This window comes from Prinia subflava, chromosome 2 (genome assembly GCF_021018805.1).
Source record: "Prinia subflava isolate CZ2003 ecotype Zambia chromosome 2, Cam_Psub_1.2, whole genome shotgun sequence".
In the NCBI taxonomy this organism is placed as follows: Eukaryota; Metazoa; Chordata; class Aves; order Passeriformes; family Cisticolidae; genus Prinia; species Prinia subflava.
This window is the reverse complement of record NC_086248.1, coordinates 7,160,886-7,179,814: the sequence shown is the minus strand read 5'-3', so window position 1 is coordinate 7,179,814 and position 18,929 is coordinate 7,160,886. Positions and strand designations below refer to the sequence as shown.

Below are 18,929 nucleotides of genomic sequence, written 5' to 3'. Positions count from 1 at the left end.
CTTGACTGTGCTTTTGCAGTTTGAAAGTGTCATGATCTTAATTACAAAATGAGAGAAAATCTTTGAAAAGTCTGAAGTGATGCTGGCTGCATTAATCCCATGCTAGATTAGAAAGTGCCGTTTAAAAAAGGCAAGAAACTGAATAATGTTTCCTAATTTGGAAGAAAATCTTTGGAATGAATAGAAGACTTTCCTAAATCTAATTGGTTTTGGTCAAATTTGTAAAGCGTGCTTAGCTACCTGTAGTGCCTGTAGACAGCAATTGTGCATTTGTCAAACAACAGCATATACCTGGCTTGATCAGTGCTAGAATTTGTGAAACACACAAATACCATCAGTTATTTGTTGTTTCTTCACAAGCCTTTGCTGTTTTGAGTAAAGCCTGTATCTGAAGATGTTCTACAGCAAAACTGAAGCAGCCAAGAGAAGAGCAATGAAAGGCAATGTCTTCTGTAGTTTTCCCTTTGTGAAGAAACATGCAAATGCAGGTAAAAAGGATTTAATGTGTTATGAAGACAGTGCAAAGGCAAAACAACCTAAATGTTGAATTTGAATGTTAGGTGCATACCTTGTATTTAGCTTGGTACTGGGCAATCTGTTTAGAAGCTCACCTGGCATCAGCCTCCAGAGACCCCCTTCAGAGAGTTTTCAATAACGTGTTAAGGCCACAATCTCTGTTCTTGGTTAAAAGTCTGTTTTTTAAAGAAAAAATTTTAATGCCTTGTTCTTTCAGAATTTTGCAAATTTGTTATAATTACTATTTACCAGACAAGGATGCAGAGGATTTAAATGTCAGTACTTCACGGCATGGTTTGCGGTGCCTGCACAGGACCCACCAGGTGACCCTGGCAGCGGCAGAGCTCTGCGAATCAGTCACGCCAAAGAGCTCCGGGTGTAGAGATTGGTTAGTCATCGTGTCCCCAAGACAAGCAGGTCACAAGTCCTGTTGGCTTGTTAAACCCTCTTCTCTTAGGCTGCCTCCCTGTTTAAAGGGTTCATACTTCAAAACGCGATTTGTATTGCCTCTGATGCAGAGCATGCGTGCAGCAGCGCTTTCCCAGGGGCAGGGTGGTGGTGAACTCGTGTATCCCAGGTAAGAGTGGTGGCTCAGGGGCAGCAGAATCACAGAATCTCAGGTTGCCAAAGACCTCTGAGATCACCGAGTCCGATCTATGACCGATCACCACCTTGTCAATGCCACATCCAGTCTCCCCTTAAACAGCTCCAGGGCCGGTGCCTCCCCCGCCCCCCTGGGCAGCCCCTTGCAGTCTCTATCCACCCGAATGGAAGAGTTCTCCGCAGCGTGTCCCGGCTCAAGGGCGGCTGTGCTGTGATCTCTGTCCAGCTCATAGCGTTGCTGTCCGGCGTGGTTCTACATCCCTGTGTATCGGGAAAACCGCGCATCTCTTCAAGGGGCAGAGGTGGCGGTTTGGTGCTGGATGAAAACAGCCCCGGCCCCCTCCCCGCCCGTGCCCTGAGCCCCGCTCCCGCTGCAGCTGTGGCCGCGGAGGGCGCGGGGGCTCCATCCCCTGTCCCGGGCCGGGAGGCAGCGCCGGCGCCGTGGCCCCTCGGGGCGCTGGCAGAGGCGGCGAGGACACCGCCCGCTGTCCCCGGCTCCGCTCCGCCCCGGGCGCGCAGGTGTCGCACCCACGGGGGGGATGTCGGCGGTGCCATGGCGGGGGCTGCGAGGGACACCCCGGCGGGCCAGCAGGAGGTAGGGGCTGCGAGGGGCCGGGCGGCTGTCGGGGGGCTTGGGGAGCCCCTCGGACACAGCTCGGTCGACAGCGGGGTCCCGCCACCCCGGCGATTCGCTTCCATCGCGGGCAGGTCGCGGCTCTCGGCGGGGCTGAGGCAGCCCGGGTTTGTCCTGTCCCAGCGAGTACCTGGAGCTCTTGAGCCCTTCCCGCCGCCCCTGCTCTCCGGGCAGCCCCGCAAGCCCGGAGGTTTCCCTGGAATGCGCTGCTCGGGATTCGCTCGCTGGCCGCTGCTGTGCCAGGGAAAAGCGCCTCCGCTTCCCAGCTCCTGTCCCCTCCAGGGCTGCCTCCGAGGCAGGTGGGATGCGGGAGGCAGGAGGGGTTCGCTCCCCCGGAGCCTCGGACGCTCCCGATTCCCAGGGCCGGGCTGTGGTGGGAGCGGGGATTGTCCCGCTGCCGCCTCAGAGCCGGTGCCGGCCGCGGTGGGAGCGGGAGGCGGTGAGGGTGGGCGAGGATCAACCAGTTCATTCCCCTGGTGAGGAGGCACCAGGTGAAACTGGGAAGGGGCAGCCTCCAAAGAGAGCGGGTGAGGGAGCCTTCCACAGCGTGTTGGGGACATTCAGCCCGTGGAGCTCTTCAGACACCTGGCATGTCCTGTTCGGGCTTGAATGTTTGTGGTTGGGAAGCATCTGGATGAATTCATGGCATAAATCTGCAGATGTTGCACAGGTACGCTGTCTTTGTCTCCCGGAGCTCCTCAGAGCTGCGTTGCCAGCAGCTGGGAGAATATCCTGAGAAAGCCCCACTGTATCCCACCTTACCCATACACCCTCTCCTAGGTGTGTGCACACAAGCCCTGCTCCTGTTTTCTTCCCCTCAGGGGTGGGCTGATGTCACTGAGGAACCTGAAACCAGTCCTCAGGGTGCTCGGTGAGAGGCCCTGGGATGCCACCCGTGTCTGCCCACTCGTGCTTGCAGGAGTTGTTTGGTCACTCACAGAACAGAACCATTACCAGTGTTAACTCCACGTTGAGAGAAAGGCTGACTCAAAAGCTGCTCCTCGCCAGCTCCATTTCATTGTTTCTCAGATAAACCTAGACTAGCATTTATCTTTGAGTCACAGGCTCTCTGTTCTTACTGCTTTTAAATGACTTGTTGGTTCAGTTCTGGACTCCACTGATAACGAATAGCTTAGGACAAAACTGCTGCTCCCCATGCCTATAACACAGTTGCTGAGCTGTTTGCAATGAGCTGAAGCCTTTTCTGTAGAAATAAGATGTTCTGCTATAAATATTGTATTCAATTTCTGTTCTGTTGGGGAAGGGAAAATTTACAAGTATGGTTTTAACTTACAAGAGAATTAAAAATTAAGGATCTACAGTGTAGGAGAAGCATTAATTTTCTATAACAATGTTTAAGCTTTCTATTTAAGGAGCAAAATCAAATTCTCAGTTATTATCCTTTCTTGGTTTGCCTTGAAACACAAATTTAATATGATGGGAGTGTGTGTAAGTGCAAAATTTTCAAGTTAATCTGAGAACAACAAAAAAAAGGAACTTTCTTTGACTTTCCTTCCTCTTACCCCTCATGCCATCATCTTGCATTTCTCCTAAAGCTTGTAGAAGCAATTTGATGTTGATGTTCAACTACACCACAGGGGTCTTGAAACTTAATTTTGACTGTACATTTATGTTTCATTCCTTATTTGACCTCTGCCTAGGCACTCCTGTCTCTAATGATTTGCGGAGTACTTTCAGCTTTGCTGACGAACCTGCACAGGTGAAGAAGCTTTTGCTGGATTTCCCAGGAATTGAGCATCCTGTGTTTTGTGGGGAAGCAATGCAGCAGGGACACGCAGCCCTTGGAGGAAAGCGCTGTGAGCTGCTGATAGCCAGAGCTGTGCCCTGCTCGGTGTTATCCTTCCCAAGACAGTTTGTGTCAGCATTTATGAGCAGTATCATGCAAACCCAGCCAAGACTGGGGCACTCGCTCCTGTAGATCCTGTAACAGCTGCCATGGGCGTCTGCTGTGCTCTTCATTATAGGAAGTTAGAGAGAAGGAAATGCTTCAGCTTTACTGGTGCAGAGTCCTGCCTTCATTTTGCCCCTTTCCATTCCATACTGAGGCAGAAAATGTGGTTGTTACCATATGAATTCAACATGGAGAGGCAAAAATCTACTGTGGGCTGCTTCCTTTTGAAAGACATGCCAGAATGTAGAGTCTGAAGAATTGCTGCTTCTCAGCAGCTGGAAGCTCAGGGACACTCAGTGAAATTACCAGGCAGCAGATCAGTGACAGAAGCATTTCCTTTCACAGCACGTGTCATCTCCATGCAGAACTGCTGTGGTGTTTATGGCTTAATGTACAAACAAGTTCCAAAAGCAATTAGGCAAAACAAAAGGAAAGCAGGTATGGAGCAGTGATCAGGATGTAACCTACCTTCCAGGGAGCTCATGAACTGCAGATTCCCTGTGTTCCTGTGGGTGACCAGACAGAACACCTCTGTATGCCATGTCTATCTGACAGCTTGTTTTATTCTGAAAATAACATTCATAACCAAAATTTAATTAAAACTTAACTACTGCTGTGACCAAAGTATTAACTTTGCTTCAAGGTGATTTGGGAGCACGGTTCAGAGAGTAGTTAAGCAGCATTCTGGGTGTGTGTGGAATTGCAGTGAGACTTCATAAAAAATGTACTAAGATTGTCAATTTTCTAACCATGAAACTGCTGTAAAGACAGGAGTACCACCTGCAGCCTTTAAGTTTAGATCTTGGTTGACCATTTTGTGTACCACAGCTTTAATTAGGTTAGCTCTTAAGAGCTTGACATTTTCGTGTTCTAAAAACATTTTGGAATCATGTATATTATATAGAGGCATTTACTTTTTCTCTTTTACCACAGTCTTAGCTATTGAAAGGACAAAGAGCAATGGTTTCAAACTAAAAGAAGCCTGTAAGATTTAAATTCTTTACTGTGAAGGTGTTGTGGTCCTGGCACAGGTTCTCCAGAGAAGCTGTGGCTGCCCCATCCCTAGAAGGGTTCAAAGCCAGGCTGGGTCGGGCTCAGAGCAACCTGGGCTGGTGGAAGGTGTCCCTGCCCATAGCAGAGGGGTTGGATTGGATGATCTTTAGAAGTCCTCTCCAACCCAAACCATTCTGTGAGTCTGTGAAAATTACCAGTGAAAGTAAGTGTGAAAGCAGCATTAAGGACATAAAAGTTTTTTTCCGTTTTTGAGGTTGCAGTAAGATACAGGATTTGCATAGCAGTGGTTTATATCTCTTGATTTCAAAATCATCTTGAAATACTTGGAGATCAGGAGGAAAAGTATCGAGGAAAAGCAAACTTTTAAAGCAATGACTAAAAAATTAAACTAAAAAGGGGAATGACTAAAAAATAGTAAAGTGAGACAAAGTTTTAAAGAACACAGCCCCTGGAGCAAAGCTCAAGGTGATGGCAATGGATCAAGCTATCAAAAATCTGTGGACCCACAAGTCTAGTAAAGCTCATATTTAGTAGGACTTATGTATGGAAAATGAAGAGTTACTTTGGACAGAAAATATCTGTATATAGACTGTTTGTTTAGTTTGCAATCTCTTATCAAATTAAATAGTATCATTGTTATAATGAAGTCGGTCTTGTGACAGTTTATCATTTTCTTTTTCCCTGCAAAGAAGAAAATTGCCAATGCAGTGTAAAGTGAGGCCTGCTGTGGTGATAACATTTTGCAGCTCATGCCCTGACAGTGTCCACTTTCCTTGGGTGTAATAATCCCACCCTGTCTTCTTCTGAGAAAACACAAAAAGGAAGGAGTCCTGATACTTGTGCTTGTTTGTTCACACCCACTCTGATAAAACAGTTCAAAGGGAAATGTTTAGATGATGAAAGGCACTGCCTAGAAGTCTAAAACTTCTCAAAAGTGTTACAGAGTAAAGATGATGGGTTAGTAAATTTAAAGATGTTCAGAAATTAGGTAATGTCAGACTATCACCGTGGTTGATTTCATTTTCACATCTCTTTATCCCAATCTAACATAAGAATTAAGGGCTTGTGTAGTCAGTTCAGAGAGAAGACAGACCCAGGATTGATACTGCTGCTCCTCTTCATGTTTCCTGGCTTCTGTTGACAGCAAATTTTAAAAAGGGACTGAAAACATCAAAGTTAAAAATTTGATTTGATGTGTTGTTCCTCTGAAAGGAATACAGGTTATGACAAAGAGTAATTTTCTTTCTTATTTTGAGCTTTATGGCATAAAATTAAATCTTATGTTTTTTTAAAAGGCGTTCCAGTATCTTGGAACTTCTATTATTGGCAAAACCCCTATATTCTTCATTAGAATCTCTGTTAGAAACTATGCAATTTTTGTTTTTTAATTACTGGTATGCAACCTTATTTTCAACATTTATTCTTATTTGGCTATTATATTTGAGAATATTCTTGCATGCTTATGGTACTTTTCAAACACCAAATGACAAATGAGAGCAGTTTTGCAAAAATTTTTACAATACATTTGGAGTGATTTTCTAAAAAAAACCTTGAACCCCAAATCACTTACCATATGATGCCAATTTTCACAAAGATACAGGAAAGTCAAGTCAAAGGGAAGATGTATAAAGCCAAGTGACTTTGCCAGTGTCACAGCAACATTTTGTGACAAAGGAAGAAACAAAGCACAAATGTTTGGGATCTGTTTGGTCTGTGGAACTTTCTGTGAATGTTGTTTAATTACTGTGGTATGACAGTATTTATCAATTATTATCTGAGAGGTTAATAAAAGAAATACTTGTTTAAGTAAAAGTTTTCAACCTTTAAAAATGTGAATTAAGGATTAAAAGACAAAACCAAGGTCAAATAATAGTGTAGCACTGCTCTGCTGATTCTTGCTTGTTTGTAGACTTGTTTCCTTTTAATAGCTTGTGAGAGGAAGATAGGTAAGCCTGAGGGTCACCACAAGTCACTTTTAGGAACACTGTAATCTTTTTTGGGGGACTGAATTAGAGAACAAACCCATTAAAAATCAAAGTAACGAGCACCCAAATGCCTGTTGATGATAGGGGTTGAGGGCAGATGGATTTATTAGTGGAATAGCTGTGAAGCAAATACATGAAAGTGGTATTAACTATAGACTTCAGCCTTATCACTTGTGTAGCTTTTAACTTGTGCACCTTGGTTTACTCCTGGTTTGCTCTGCTTCCTCCCACACAGGGGTACAGGCTCTCGATGTGCAGCAAACTGTGCTATGCCATAGGAGGTGCCCCAAACCAAGTGGCAGGGAGTGCTGCCTCTTTCTTCCTGCAGATCTACCTGCTGGACATAGCCCACGTAAGTAGCACAAGAAACATTTCCAGACTGTAGACTTAACTCTGTTATTGTCAGCCATGTTCCTGGAATCATCAAAGGGGAATTAGTTAATAAATATTTTAAATTGTCTCCTTGTCATCGCCTCTAGTTGTTCAGCATCCTGGAAACTGCATAAACTTGTCCAGAATTAATTTCTTTTCCCACTGGTTTTCTTTCTGTCTTGAGATGGCTGTTGTTCCCTTTTAGTTTGGGATCATTATTAGAACCTTGGGTGCTATAGAGCACTTGCAGATACAAGAAAAATCAGTTCTCAGTGTCAGGAGTCAAAGAGCGTAAGATACGAGACATCTGCAAACATTTCTATCACCATGTTGAGGTTGTGAAGTTTTGGTTATGTGGTTTAGTTAAAAATCACTCCAGTTGCACGCAGTAGCCAACATAATTTCACACAATGTTTATGTGGTTTGTCTAAGGTAATTTCATGGCAAATAAAGCTGAAACCTTCCTGAAGGTTCTCTGCTCCCAGTCTGTGTCTCTCTGGTGCAGAAGCCAACCTGGTGAAACAAAGCACTGGGAGTCATCCCACTCATCTGACTTTCAGCTGCTCCAGCTAGAATTCAGGACTGCAGACACAAAGAAAATCAATCCATAAGCAATTTTTTACTGTTTTGGATTGTCTTGTATGCCTGTATGGTAACTAGGACAAGCTACTAGGATAGAAAAAAATAGATTTTAGGGAGTTGGGGCCAAATTGCAGGGGATGTGAGAACAGCTCTGAAACTACAGTTGGGACTTCAGCATTGATGACTGTTCCTATTTGCTGGGAAAAACAGGAGGTTCTGGGTCAGATACCATTACTCATTTGCTGTCTAAAGACAGGGTATTATGGCTGGAGGGGTCCAGAAGTTTGGGGTTATGTTTTTCCTATAAAGTTTGATATTAGAAGTTGACTTGTGACTTAATAAAAATTTCAACCCAGTAAGGTGTGTATGTACAGCTGAGATCATCTTGAGTGTCTTGTTGAGATCAAAGTCACAAGATGTAGAAAAGGAGCCAGTTTTGGACAGCAGTGTCAAAGATGTCAGGTGGATGGTGTGGAAGCTGAGGAGCTGGAGGTGGAAAAAGGAGCTTGGGGGTACAGCAGGGAGATGGAGCAGCTCTGACTAAAGCTGCTGCCCACTGACATCAAGGATGGCAGTACAAGCCATTGGAGATGATGAAGCGGGAACTAAATGAGAAAGACTCTAACATTTTCCCAGAGTTCTTGGAAATATGGCAAATTTCCCTTTCTTTGCTTATCACAGAGACTGAAAATTCTTGAAGCAAGGGACTGGTCCTTCATGGGTTTGTGTACAGTGCCCAGAAAGCTGCTGTCCCACCCATGCATCTTTGGGCAATATGTAAATAAGTGACATCAAAATAATTATTTTATTAACAAGCTGCTACTGAAACCAAATAATTTTGCTTAATGTGTGTAGTGATACACTTACACTTTCATTAAGGGGCTTAATTATTTGTTCCCTGATGATTTGTTTAATTTGTTCTCTGAAGTAGTCCTGCAGGGACAGGATTTATTTCAAGGTCTGATAAATAGCTCTGGAATCCTGTGTTCTTTCCTACACATTTTCAAGGGAGAGAATGTAATTATATACTCACTACCTGGATTTATTTCTTGCCCACTTAGGGAGCAGAGCTGTTTCAGCTTCTTGAGAGAATGGGAAAGTCACCAAGTGTAATCTTTGACACATAACCTGGATCCTTTCTAAGAAAATTATATTTTTATTAATTTTCTGTGACTTACAGGTTTTCAGTTTGAGTTACTTGTTCCACTGAAATTACCTGTATAGACTACAGATATAAATGGAACTCCAAACCACACAGGCTCCTTGAGTTAAATTGCTGGAGAACACCAAAATTCTCAGATAAAAGGATTCCGGTCTTTATTTCTTTCAAAATGGGTCAATTCAGCATATTTTATCTTGTATTTTATTAACACTGAGAAGTTTTTGGCATTGGTGCTGACAGGCACTGTCTAGATTTAGGAGATAAGAAAATGCAGCCAAGGGATGTATAAGCCCATACCAATGATGAAGACAAGATGACTATACAGACTCCACTCCTAACAAGGAAGAGATTTTGCTTTTTCCTCAAATTTTCCTCCACCTCTGTGTATCTAATATCCCCTTCCTTTCAGCCTGTTCAAGTTATCCAAACAAAATACAAATGTGGAGCTCACCTAATTTGTAGTTTTTCATTCCTCTTCCCCTCATACCTGCAATATTTCAACCTCTCTCCTTCTGGCTGCTATTTTGGGCTTCTTTTGGCTGCCCTGTCTCTTGAGCAGCAGTAGTGACCTGTGGATGGCTGTGGAAGGGCAGAGCCAGCAAAGGTGGATCAGCAAGAAGGTGGGACACAGTCCAGTGCTCATCCCAGTTTCATCCCACCACGCAGCAATGGAATGGAGAGCCACTGTTGTTATCTGCTGGACACTGCCTTTCCCAATCCTTCCCTGTTCACAGACTTTCTAGGGTGGAGTACGTGTCTCAGAGCTGGTGGTGACAGGAACATTGGCTGCCACTAAAATGTCACCAAAGTTGGGCTAAAATGTAATGGGTGTGATGTCAGAAGCTCATAGCCTCTGCCTCTTGTGCTGGTCATCCAGGACATTCAGAGATCACTGCTTCCTTCTTTCACTCTGAGAGAACACCCACAGCAAATTCTGCAGGCAGGGGACCTGCACCAGCTCTGTTCTGGTGATGCTGCCTGGGAGACAAAATCCTTTGCAGGAGAGCTGCAGGGGATACCTGCTCAAGCCTGGTCTTGTATCAGCTGCATTTTCCAGACCTTTGGAGCTCTGCTGTGTTGAAGCACAGAGATGAAGGGGTCTTGTCTGCTCTCGCTGTTTGAGCCACAGAGGCTCTTTCAGCAGCTTCTCTCAATAATTGATGGAACAACTGTGAGGAACATTCACTTTTATATAGGTTTCAATGACTTTCTTTTCAGGACTATAGGGTTTTTTTTCAGGATTATAGTTGCAGTGACATGAACTGAGCACTTGGAAGAGAACCCACTGTTTTTAACCATTGTGGGATGGGAATTCCTAAGCTCTGTACAGATCTATGTGAAAAAATATCTGCCTTTCCTGGGATAAAGTGTATTTCTCTATAGGCACTAAAATATGGCCCACCTGGGTTAATTTCAGAGGTTTTTCTACTTGGCCATTTTATTCTTATGTAATCCAAGAACATTTTTCAAGTGAGATGTGATGGAGACGTGCTGGCAACTTTGATTTGAACAGATGTGCCTTACGCAATTCAGTTGTCACCACTCGGTCCCGGGTGGATAAAGTCTGTTGTGCAACAACCTCTTCCTCAGCCACATGCCACCAGTTGGCAGCCTTGTTGCTAATCTCAGGAGAGGAAAAAACATTACTACATGTAAACAGCCCTCTCTACCATTTCTTAGATAAAGTCAAGAAAAGTTATGGGGAAATGGAGATGTGTGGGGGGAAAGCAAGGGGATAATTACAGAGGGACTCTGTCAGATCATATAACTAAAATAAGGATTTTGCTACTTGACTGTCTGATTAAATTTCCTCATCCTAAACACACTCTGAATATTTCCTTGCATGTATTTTTCCCTTCTGGTCCCTTAATTCACAGCACCAATCTCAATGTCTCATTTGTTTGCTACGGGAATTTCTATGACAGCAGCAGACATGTTTTGTAAATGAACTATCATTATTCTTTAAAACACTGAGGTGTTTTTTTCTGGAAAGTTGCTTTCTGCTGTTTCATTGTATTGTGAAACAATGGCTCTTGTTTACTGTGTTCTGTCTGTACTTTCAGATTACTCCATTTCATGCCTCTTTGGTGCTGTTCATTGGCAAAGCCTCAGGTGCAGTTACTGATCCTGTTGCTGGATTTTTTATCAGCAAAAGTAGATGGACAAAAATTGGCCGACTCATGCCTTGGTAAGTATAAATGTGTATATATATTTACATATATATGTGGATATTGAGTGTTGTGATCATACAGCCACCCCTCTGCATTAGTCTCGGGGACTGTCCTCATATATAAAATAAAAGCTAAAAACTGCCACGTCATCTTTAACTTGTTCACCCATGAAAACACAGAAGAGATTTTCTACCACTGGAAATGCAAACAAAGCCAAGAAACTATATTTTTAGCAAGACTGGAAGCTGAGATCTAAAACTTTCTTAAATCTGTGGTTGAATTTTCATCTTTGTCTAGATTGCTTTAGTTTGACTTCACTCATCCACAAAGTTGGAACTTATCTCTATTTATGTCCTGGAGTGCCTTCACATCTCACATCAGCCTTCCAGGAGCTCCCTTAACTCCCCAGGCCCTTCAGTGCAGGGAAGGATGCATGCACAGATGTAGAACAGATGTGCATGGGTGTGGAATGACAGATGTGACACCATGGCACCGAAGGGCTCAGCAGCCAGCACTGCCATGGCACTGTGGGAGGCTCTCATCAGGGTCCTGCTTCTCTTACATCCCATAATCAGAATAGTTCATTAGGAAATCACCATGACTCTCACAGTGAGTGAGATGCTGTAAGGTTTTGATTTTTTTGTGGATGAAGTGTGTGATGTTTCACTGTGACATCTTACCCACGTGCACGTGCTGTCCATGTGCTCTGAGGAGAGGTTACAACAATGGATGTTGCCCATATAGGAATGAGGTGTAAGCAGGAAAAATTGGAAAAGAGTGGAAAAATTGGAAAAAGTCCCATGCCAGAGGAGCTCAAGCTCATCCATGCCCCAGGGCATGTGTTTGTTGTTTTTTTAATATTTTGGAAGCCATGGGGAGATGGACTGCTTTGTGAAATAGGGAGTCTTCCATAATTTTATCTTATTTTATCATAATTATATTATGATAAAATCCATATTATATGGATGTACTGTAAGATATTTTAAATTAATTGCAGATTTTTAATTGATATAACCCACAAACTTGACTTACAACAAAAATCTGAGAGTAAATGTGTCCTGAGCAAGGAAGTTGAAATTTCAGGGAAAATGAGCACAGTTTTTTAGCTGGTTCTCTTGCTGTTATGCAGTTTTTACAGCTACAGAAACTTTTCCATGGGCAGCTCATATCTGACAAAGTAGAGAAGGCAAATCCAGGTTGGAAAAAGGCTGAGATCAGCTGCTCTTGGCCCAGTAGGAACAGGGCCTTCAGGTTGAAGTTAAGCTTTTTGTCAAGTCTCATGGCAAAAGAGGAGTTTGCTGCTGTTTCTCTTTTCAGGATTTGATTTGAGGCCAGGTAAGTGGTGTGGTTTTTAATGACCACTGAATTAATCAAGTAAGAAAGTTATCCAAAAGGAAAACAATGAAATTTTTATACAAATGCCTTTAGAAGTATTCTGATGCTTTTTTCCCCTTTTTCTAAGTTCTCTGAAAATACAGCAAGTGCATGTGTTTATTGTTAGTGTTACATTGATAGAATGATTCCTGTCCTAGCACAAGCATGAACTCATCAGCCCTTTTCACTGGAAACCAGCTCCAACACATCTTGCACTTCTTACAGGAAAAGGGCTTATCTAACCCCACCTTTCATCAAACAGCTGCTTTCTTTACAGGAGGATTTTGTCTGGGTTTTTTTGGTAATGCTAATATTTTCATTGGAATTCTGTTGCTAGACTTTGAAAGTCAGGCCATTTTTTTTACAAAACAAAAAATGGGGCTTCCCTTAGCTTAAAAATACTTTAGTATTTTGAATTTTTTCTGACTTCCTAATAATCTAGAATGAAGCAATGGGGTTTTTTCAGTCAGAAAAGCTTGCCAGAAAAGCAAGAACATTAGTAAGGGAAGTGAATGTTTAACTATCACTTAATATTGTCCTCAATATTACACAAAGTCATCAATCACTTATTTAATGGCTTTAAAAGGCAGAAGCAGACATTGACTTGAAACACTGGTCGAACATTTTGTCAAAAGAGATAATAGGTGACAATCAGATATTCAACAACTCCAGCAGGGCTTTGAAAACTCCCTGGCATTAGAGAGGAAAGGAAAAGGTGGGAAAGGGGAGAACAACACCAAGAGGGTTGTTCCTAAAAAGTTGCATGAAAAAGTGACTGTGAAGATATTCAGAGTGGTGGCTCTGCCTGCACCATCTGGAAGAGCTCCTGCTTTTGGAGAGGAAGGTAGATTCCCTGAGATATGTTAGGATTTTACCCTTGTTTATGTTTTCCATTGCTGTGGCTGAACTGTGGGCTGGGGACCAGAGGGACAGAGAATACCAGAAACTGGCACTTTCCTGGTAAATGTTCAGCTCCCAGTGATGCTGTCCCTCCCAAAGAGCAGTGTGGAAAAGCCATTGTTTTACTAAACTATTTACCCACATCACTCTTTTGTATTCCAGGTTTTCAGTTCATGACTGCAAAATAATCAGCTGACCCCCCATGTCAGTAGTGCTGTTGTGAAGGGATTAATCTGTTTTCTGTTTTATGTGTTTGGAAATTTTTTGTCAGGATCTTGGTCATCTAAATACATTGTTCAGTGCCTGATTTACAGGAATACAGGACAGGCCTGATGCTGCAGCTCAAACTTTTAGGAAATAATAACATCTGACCAATTCTGTATCATGGAGTTTGACAAGTGCTATTTGGCTGAAATAGGTTTTAGACTAATGTCATTAATTGCTGGTTAATGGCAATGTCTGGAATATAAGTTTCTGTGGTTCTTTTTTTTTAAACCACCTTCCACTCTGAAGATGATCCTTTTGTGTTTGAAGTGATTAGGAGTTAAATGGAGGAAATGATCATATACCCAACTAGACACAGAGTCTGGGAGTTTTCTTAGTGGGCTGTCCATTGTCTCTTAGGCTTTTTTCAGTATTTTTAAGTGTATTGACATATATGCACTTACTTGAAGTAGCAGGGAAGAGTCTAAGTTCAGGGGAAAACCAAAGACACTAAAATTTGAAGAAGGAATCTTATAATAATAAGTAAACGCATGTAAAAATTGCTGGAGTATGGAAAGACATGATGACAGATTTTAGTTTTCAGTGCTTCTTTCTAATAAATGTGTAATCTGAGAGTGTGCCATGGAATGGCAATACAGGTGTGCTGTTACAGTGCATGTGAAAGGAAATTATGTCTCATCTGACTGGGATACTAATTTAAGTGTAGCTCTTATCTGTCAGATTTTCTGGGGGGTTTTCTCGTTTATTAAAGTATTAATCTGTGTATTCATATATTTTACATTTATATTAATATTAATATATTTTATATTAATCTGTGTATTTAGTGCACACTAACTTTTGATATTTAAAAGCATACATTGCTGCAGTTAGAAAAACTGCACATAAAATAAATTGTGTTATATTGATTATTAGCAGGAAAATTTGATGTGCTTTGCTATCATTGTTTTAGGATTATTGATGTGTGTTAATTTTCTTCTTAGGGTGCTGGCATGCACACCCTTCACAATAGTCTCCTATTTCTTTATGTGGTACCTACCTCCATTTGTATCAGGAAGAGTTGCTTGGTACCTGACTTTCCACTGCCTTTTCCAAGCACTGACCACAGTAAGTAGATTACAGGTCGGGATGTTCTCAGCAGTAAATTGCTTGTTGTCTGTCTATATTAAAGCATTCATATTTGGTATACTTGTGTTCACATTTTACATCAACTTCTAGGGAGTTTAAGGGACAGGCAGATGTCCTCTTATCAAACTCTGCTGGTTGATGGTTTCTGCCCATGCTTTTTCTGGTAAATGAGCTGCTAAATCATCCAGGTTATCTCCAGTGCCCTCAACTCATTCCTGCATAGATGTTCAGATTCCTGATTCCCATTAGACATCCAACTTCTCATAACTCCTGTTCTCAGGGGCAGATTAGGAATTTTATATTCCTGTGTTAAGCTTGAATATTTCCCTGGGTCCTTTGTTTCCCCAGTAGAAAGATGGTCCAGAAGACATCCATAATGATTTAAAATAATTTCTTTCCTCTTTCTTTTGAAAGAGACACTCAGGATTTCCATGGCAGAGTTTTGAAAATGTACACACTTGCCATTTTTGATGGAGATGAACAGAAATGCATTTTGTCCAAACACTGTGGGATGCAGAGTGCAAGACTTAATTTGGCTACAGATCTCTGGGGTGGTGGGAACACCACAGAGAACTTGGTTGTTCAGGCAGGTTCATGTCCCAGTTTCATTTTGCAATTGTCTTAACTTATGTTTAACTCAAATTAAGGAATGCGTGGCACAATGGTGCTGAAAGACAGAGTAGTTTTAATTATTATCTCCTGGATTTACATAATTAGACAGATATTTCAAATATTTTGGATATTTGTGTAGTCTTCTGGCTTCAATAAAGTGAAAAACTGTATTTTTTCTTTATGGCTTTGCTTCCTGTTAGTCAGCTCAAGCTAGGAACATGATAGTGTCCTAGTCAAAGAAAGCAAAACTCTTGAGTCTCACTGTGAGGGAAGTTTTCCCAAGGAAACTGAAGGAGCACAAGATCAAGGTAAACCCCCTGGTTATTTTATTATTTATTGTTTGTATTCTGAAAGATTCTGTTTTTCTTTTATATGCTTTACCAACCAGAAAGAAAAGGCAGATCTTTGTGCTAAAAAAATTGATTGTGGGTTCTCAGTGTTCTGAATAAATATTCTAAATTAATTCCAGGGTCCCATTAAACCATTTTCTTGGATTTCAAAGGAATACAGCAGTTTTACCCTGCTATCTCCTAAGTTATGTTCTTTCTTTCCACAGTTATTCCAGGTCCCATATTCTGCCCTCACCATGTTCCTCAGCACAGACCAGAAGGACAGAGATTCTGCAACAGCATACCGTGAGTATGAGCTGGGCTCTCTCTTGGGATTGGGGCTCAGTTTTATTGAAAATCCTTCTCAATCTATAGGAAGGTCCTCATGATTTGTGTCCCTAAAGTGGACTTTTATAAGAATGTTTTAATATGTGATGAAAACTAATTAGTCTTCAAAGGAGTTGCATTTTTCTAGTTAAATAGGAGACTTTAATATTTAATTGTCTCAAATTGTCTGATTAGCTATAAACTCTTTTTGTTTATTGCTAGCCAGAGGAAACAATAAAAATCACTCTTAACCAAGTCAGGGTAAGGAATAATGATTTAATTTAAAGGTGATTTGTAGGGGAAAAACCAAGAAACATTCAATTAAAGAAAGAATGAAGGTAATTTTGAGGAATTTGTTGTTTTGGTCTTTTTGGGAGTTTGTTGTTTTGTTTTGTTGCCTTCTCTTTTTTAGTTCATATTTCCTTAAATTTTTGTGTTTCATGTTATAAATTCAAGTCCCAAATCTGTTTCTCAGAAAAAAAAAATGTGAGAACTCATAGAACCAAGACAGTTAACCTCACTGAAAAGGAAAGTAATTTTGTGTGCATGTTCACACCAACTGAAATCTCATTTTTCATTTCATCTGTGTTTTTTAAATTAGTTCTGACATCCACAAGGTAGTTTAAAGATCTTGTAATATAACTAGCACCCTGAGTGTATTAGTTAAAAGAATGAGGCTTTCCAGACCCTATGTCTGGCTTTTCAGCAACCAAAACCAAACAAACCTTTAGCTTTGAAGCAAATCAATCAGACCAAAAAAAAGTGCAGTGAAAACATTTTCAAGATTTCCTATATAGATCACAAGTTGAATGCAAGAACAATTTCCTCCACTTCTGCTCTCTTCAGCTCTGTTCTCATGCCTTCTTTACTGTGTAACTGCATTAAGCAAGGTAAAGAGAAAAATGTCAAATATTACATCAAAGGCTTTTCTGTGTCTTAACTTATCCTTAAAGTGTTGCTTTAGAATAACTTGTAGGGGTTTTTTTTTTTTGTTGTATCTGTTTTCTTTTCCTGGCAAGATCCCTTTTCTCTTCCATTAGTCCTTCTAGCCCTCAACATACTTGATTATACTGAAACCCACAGAGGCACAGTGAAATAGTGAGAAGTACTAAAAATGTGATGTCAAAAATTCTAAATACGATATCCCCTGAGCAACCCAGTCCCTCTCCAGAGACATGGAACAGTTGTAATTTGCATTACCATCAACTATCTTTAAGAAAAAGTCTGGACTGGCAGTCACAGGACAGGACTAAACAGCAGGAGAGTTCAGTTGTGTTATATTCTTTGGCACTGACTGTATTCTGAGTCATCTGGCCTAAATTCTAACTAAATCCATGTACCTAGTGTTTTCTGTTGTCTGGTTTTATGTCTTCAGAGGCTGTGATCCAAATAAATGTGCTTTCTGATCTGCTGGTCCTGTGTAGGGCTTCATGTGAAACTTGTACTCATAAAAGCTGTTGAGCTCCATGGCCGAGAGGTGTCACACATTTATAATGTCATTTTATTGTTCAGAAAGGGTTTGACTTTGGAGTGTACAGCTGTTCTCCCAAACCAAATTAAGGTGGTGGAATGAACTATAGTTTTGACTGTTCAAATGTTGGTATTTTTGTATATGTTGATATAAAATTTGCTTGAAGCAAAGTTTTCTTGTAATGATTATGCTTATGTGAGAACCTTTTTAAAAATATTTTTCTTTTTTGGTAAGTGTTTTACTGAAACACTTTTGCCTCTCTTTGGGGTTCATAGAGAATTCTTCTTGTTGATAGATTGTCTTGGATGCAATCAGTTGTTCAGGCATTTCTTCAACTTTAAAGAAAAACAGCTGTGTAATATGAAGTGTGCTCTTAAAAAATAAGGTTTGGATCAGAGGATCCATTACCCTCTGCTGGAGACAAGCAGAACTGCTTAGTATAAATTTTATTCTGCTGTTGCAATTGATGCAAGGTAGAAATACTGGATTCCAAAGTTGCTTTAACATAACTCCTGCTTATATTCTGGCCAAAATACAACCTACTTCAAGGCACGATCTGCTGGCAGATCAGCTTTCTCAGCTGATGTGGAAAGTAAGACATCATAAATTCTGAGCACACAGGAGCTTTGAAGGATACCTGTACCTCAGCTCTGGCTACTACTTAGAAAATAAAGTTTCACAGTGGCTGTAGTTCTGGTGCCTCTAATGATGCTTCTGAGTTTTATTCTATACAAGTGCTTGATAAAATGCAGATGTAGAGCCCCAGACAAGGGTTATGAATGTGTGGGTGGTGTTTTGGATGAAAGGTGTGATTTGAGTGCATTGCCTTTGCACTGAGTTTGGGAGCTCTGCAACGCCCAGCTGAGACAGTTTGTGTCCAAACACTCCAGACCAGATTGGGGTTAGATTTCCACCATTTGTCAGGATTTCTGTCTGCGTGGACTGAATTGCACCATTGCTGGTAAAATTGGATGTGAAGTTTGGGGAAGGGGCTTTTTTTACTTCCCATTGGTTTAAATTAATGTTGCAAGGCACCCCAAATATTCCACTCAAAAGCATTCTCAGTTTGGGAACAAAGTAGCAATGGTTTAAAAGCTCCACATCTCCTAGGGAGCCTCTCTTCCCTTCTCCTTGCTGGATCTTGCATAACTCCACATGACCTGCCTTTGCTGCACCATCTGAACCCCTCACAGTCTGTGTGCGTTGCCCTCCCTTTAGATGGTGAAGTATTTTTATTCCTTTACAGGGGCACACAAAAAGCCAGGTGCCTGAGGTCACCCAGGAAGGCTGTTACAGATCAGGAGACTTGAATAAACATAAACCTGGGAGCTTTTGAAATGCCTGTCCCTTCCCAGAAAGAGTATAATAATGCTCTGGAAGCATCGCTTCAGAATCCTCCATGGTGCTTCTCAGAAAGGGACATATGACTCTAGGAGCCACTGAAAGAGAAAAATAGAAAAAAAGCCTGAAGTTTGGGTCAATGAAAAGTCCATTCCCTCACAAATGGGGAGACTTTGTCCCCATCCTTAATCTGTTTATGCATTCAGCCCTAATGTGTCTTTCTGCAAAACATGTAAATATTCTCTGGAGCTTGGACAGGAATTCAGTTTATCTC

The 18,929-nt window shown here is 41.6% G+C and overlaps 1 protein-coding gene across 1 annotated transcript in view; it reads left to right on the top strand.

Moving 5' to 3' along the window:
• The first annotated feature begins 1,448 nt into the window (after nt 1–1,448).
• The window catches only part of MFSD2B (MFSD2 lysolipid transporter B, sphingolipid), a 39,281-nt gene continuing 21,800 nt past the window's right edge, over nt 1,449–18,929 (top strand). Inside the window, exons 1-5 of the mRNA XM_063424246.1 lie at nt 1,449–1,714; nt 6,900–7,016; nt 10,844–10,968; nt 14,431–14,554; nt 15,744–15,822. Of these exons, the coding sequence (XP_063280316.1) occupies nt 1,673–1,714; nt 6,900–7,016; nt 10,844–10,968; nt 14,431–14,554; nt 15,744–15,822 (487 nt within the window). The 5' untranslated portion in view covers nt 1,449–1,672. The remainder of the gene's footprint in view (nt 1,715–6,899; nt 7,017–10,843; nt 10,969–14,430; nt 14,555–15,743; nt 15,823–18,929) is intronic.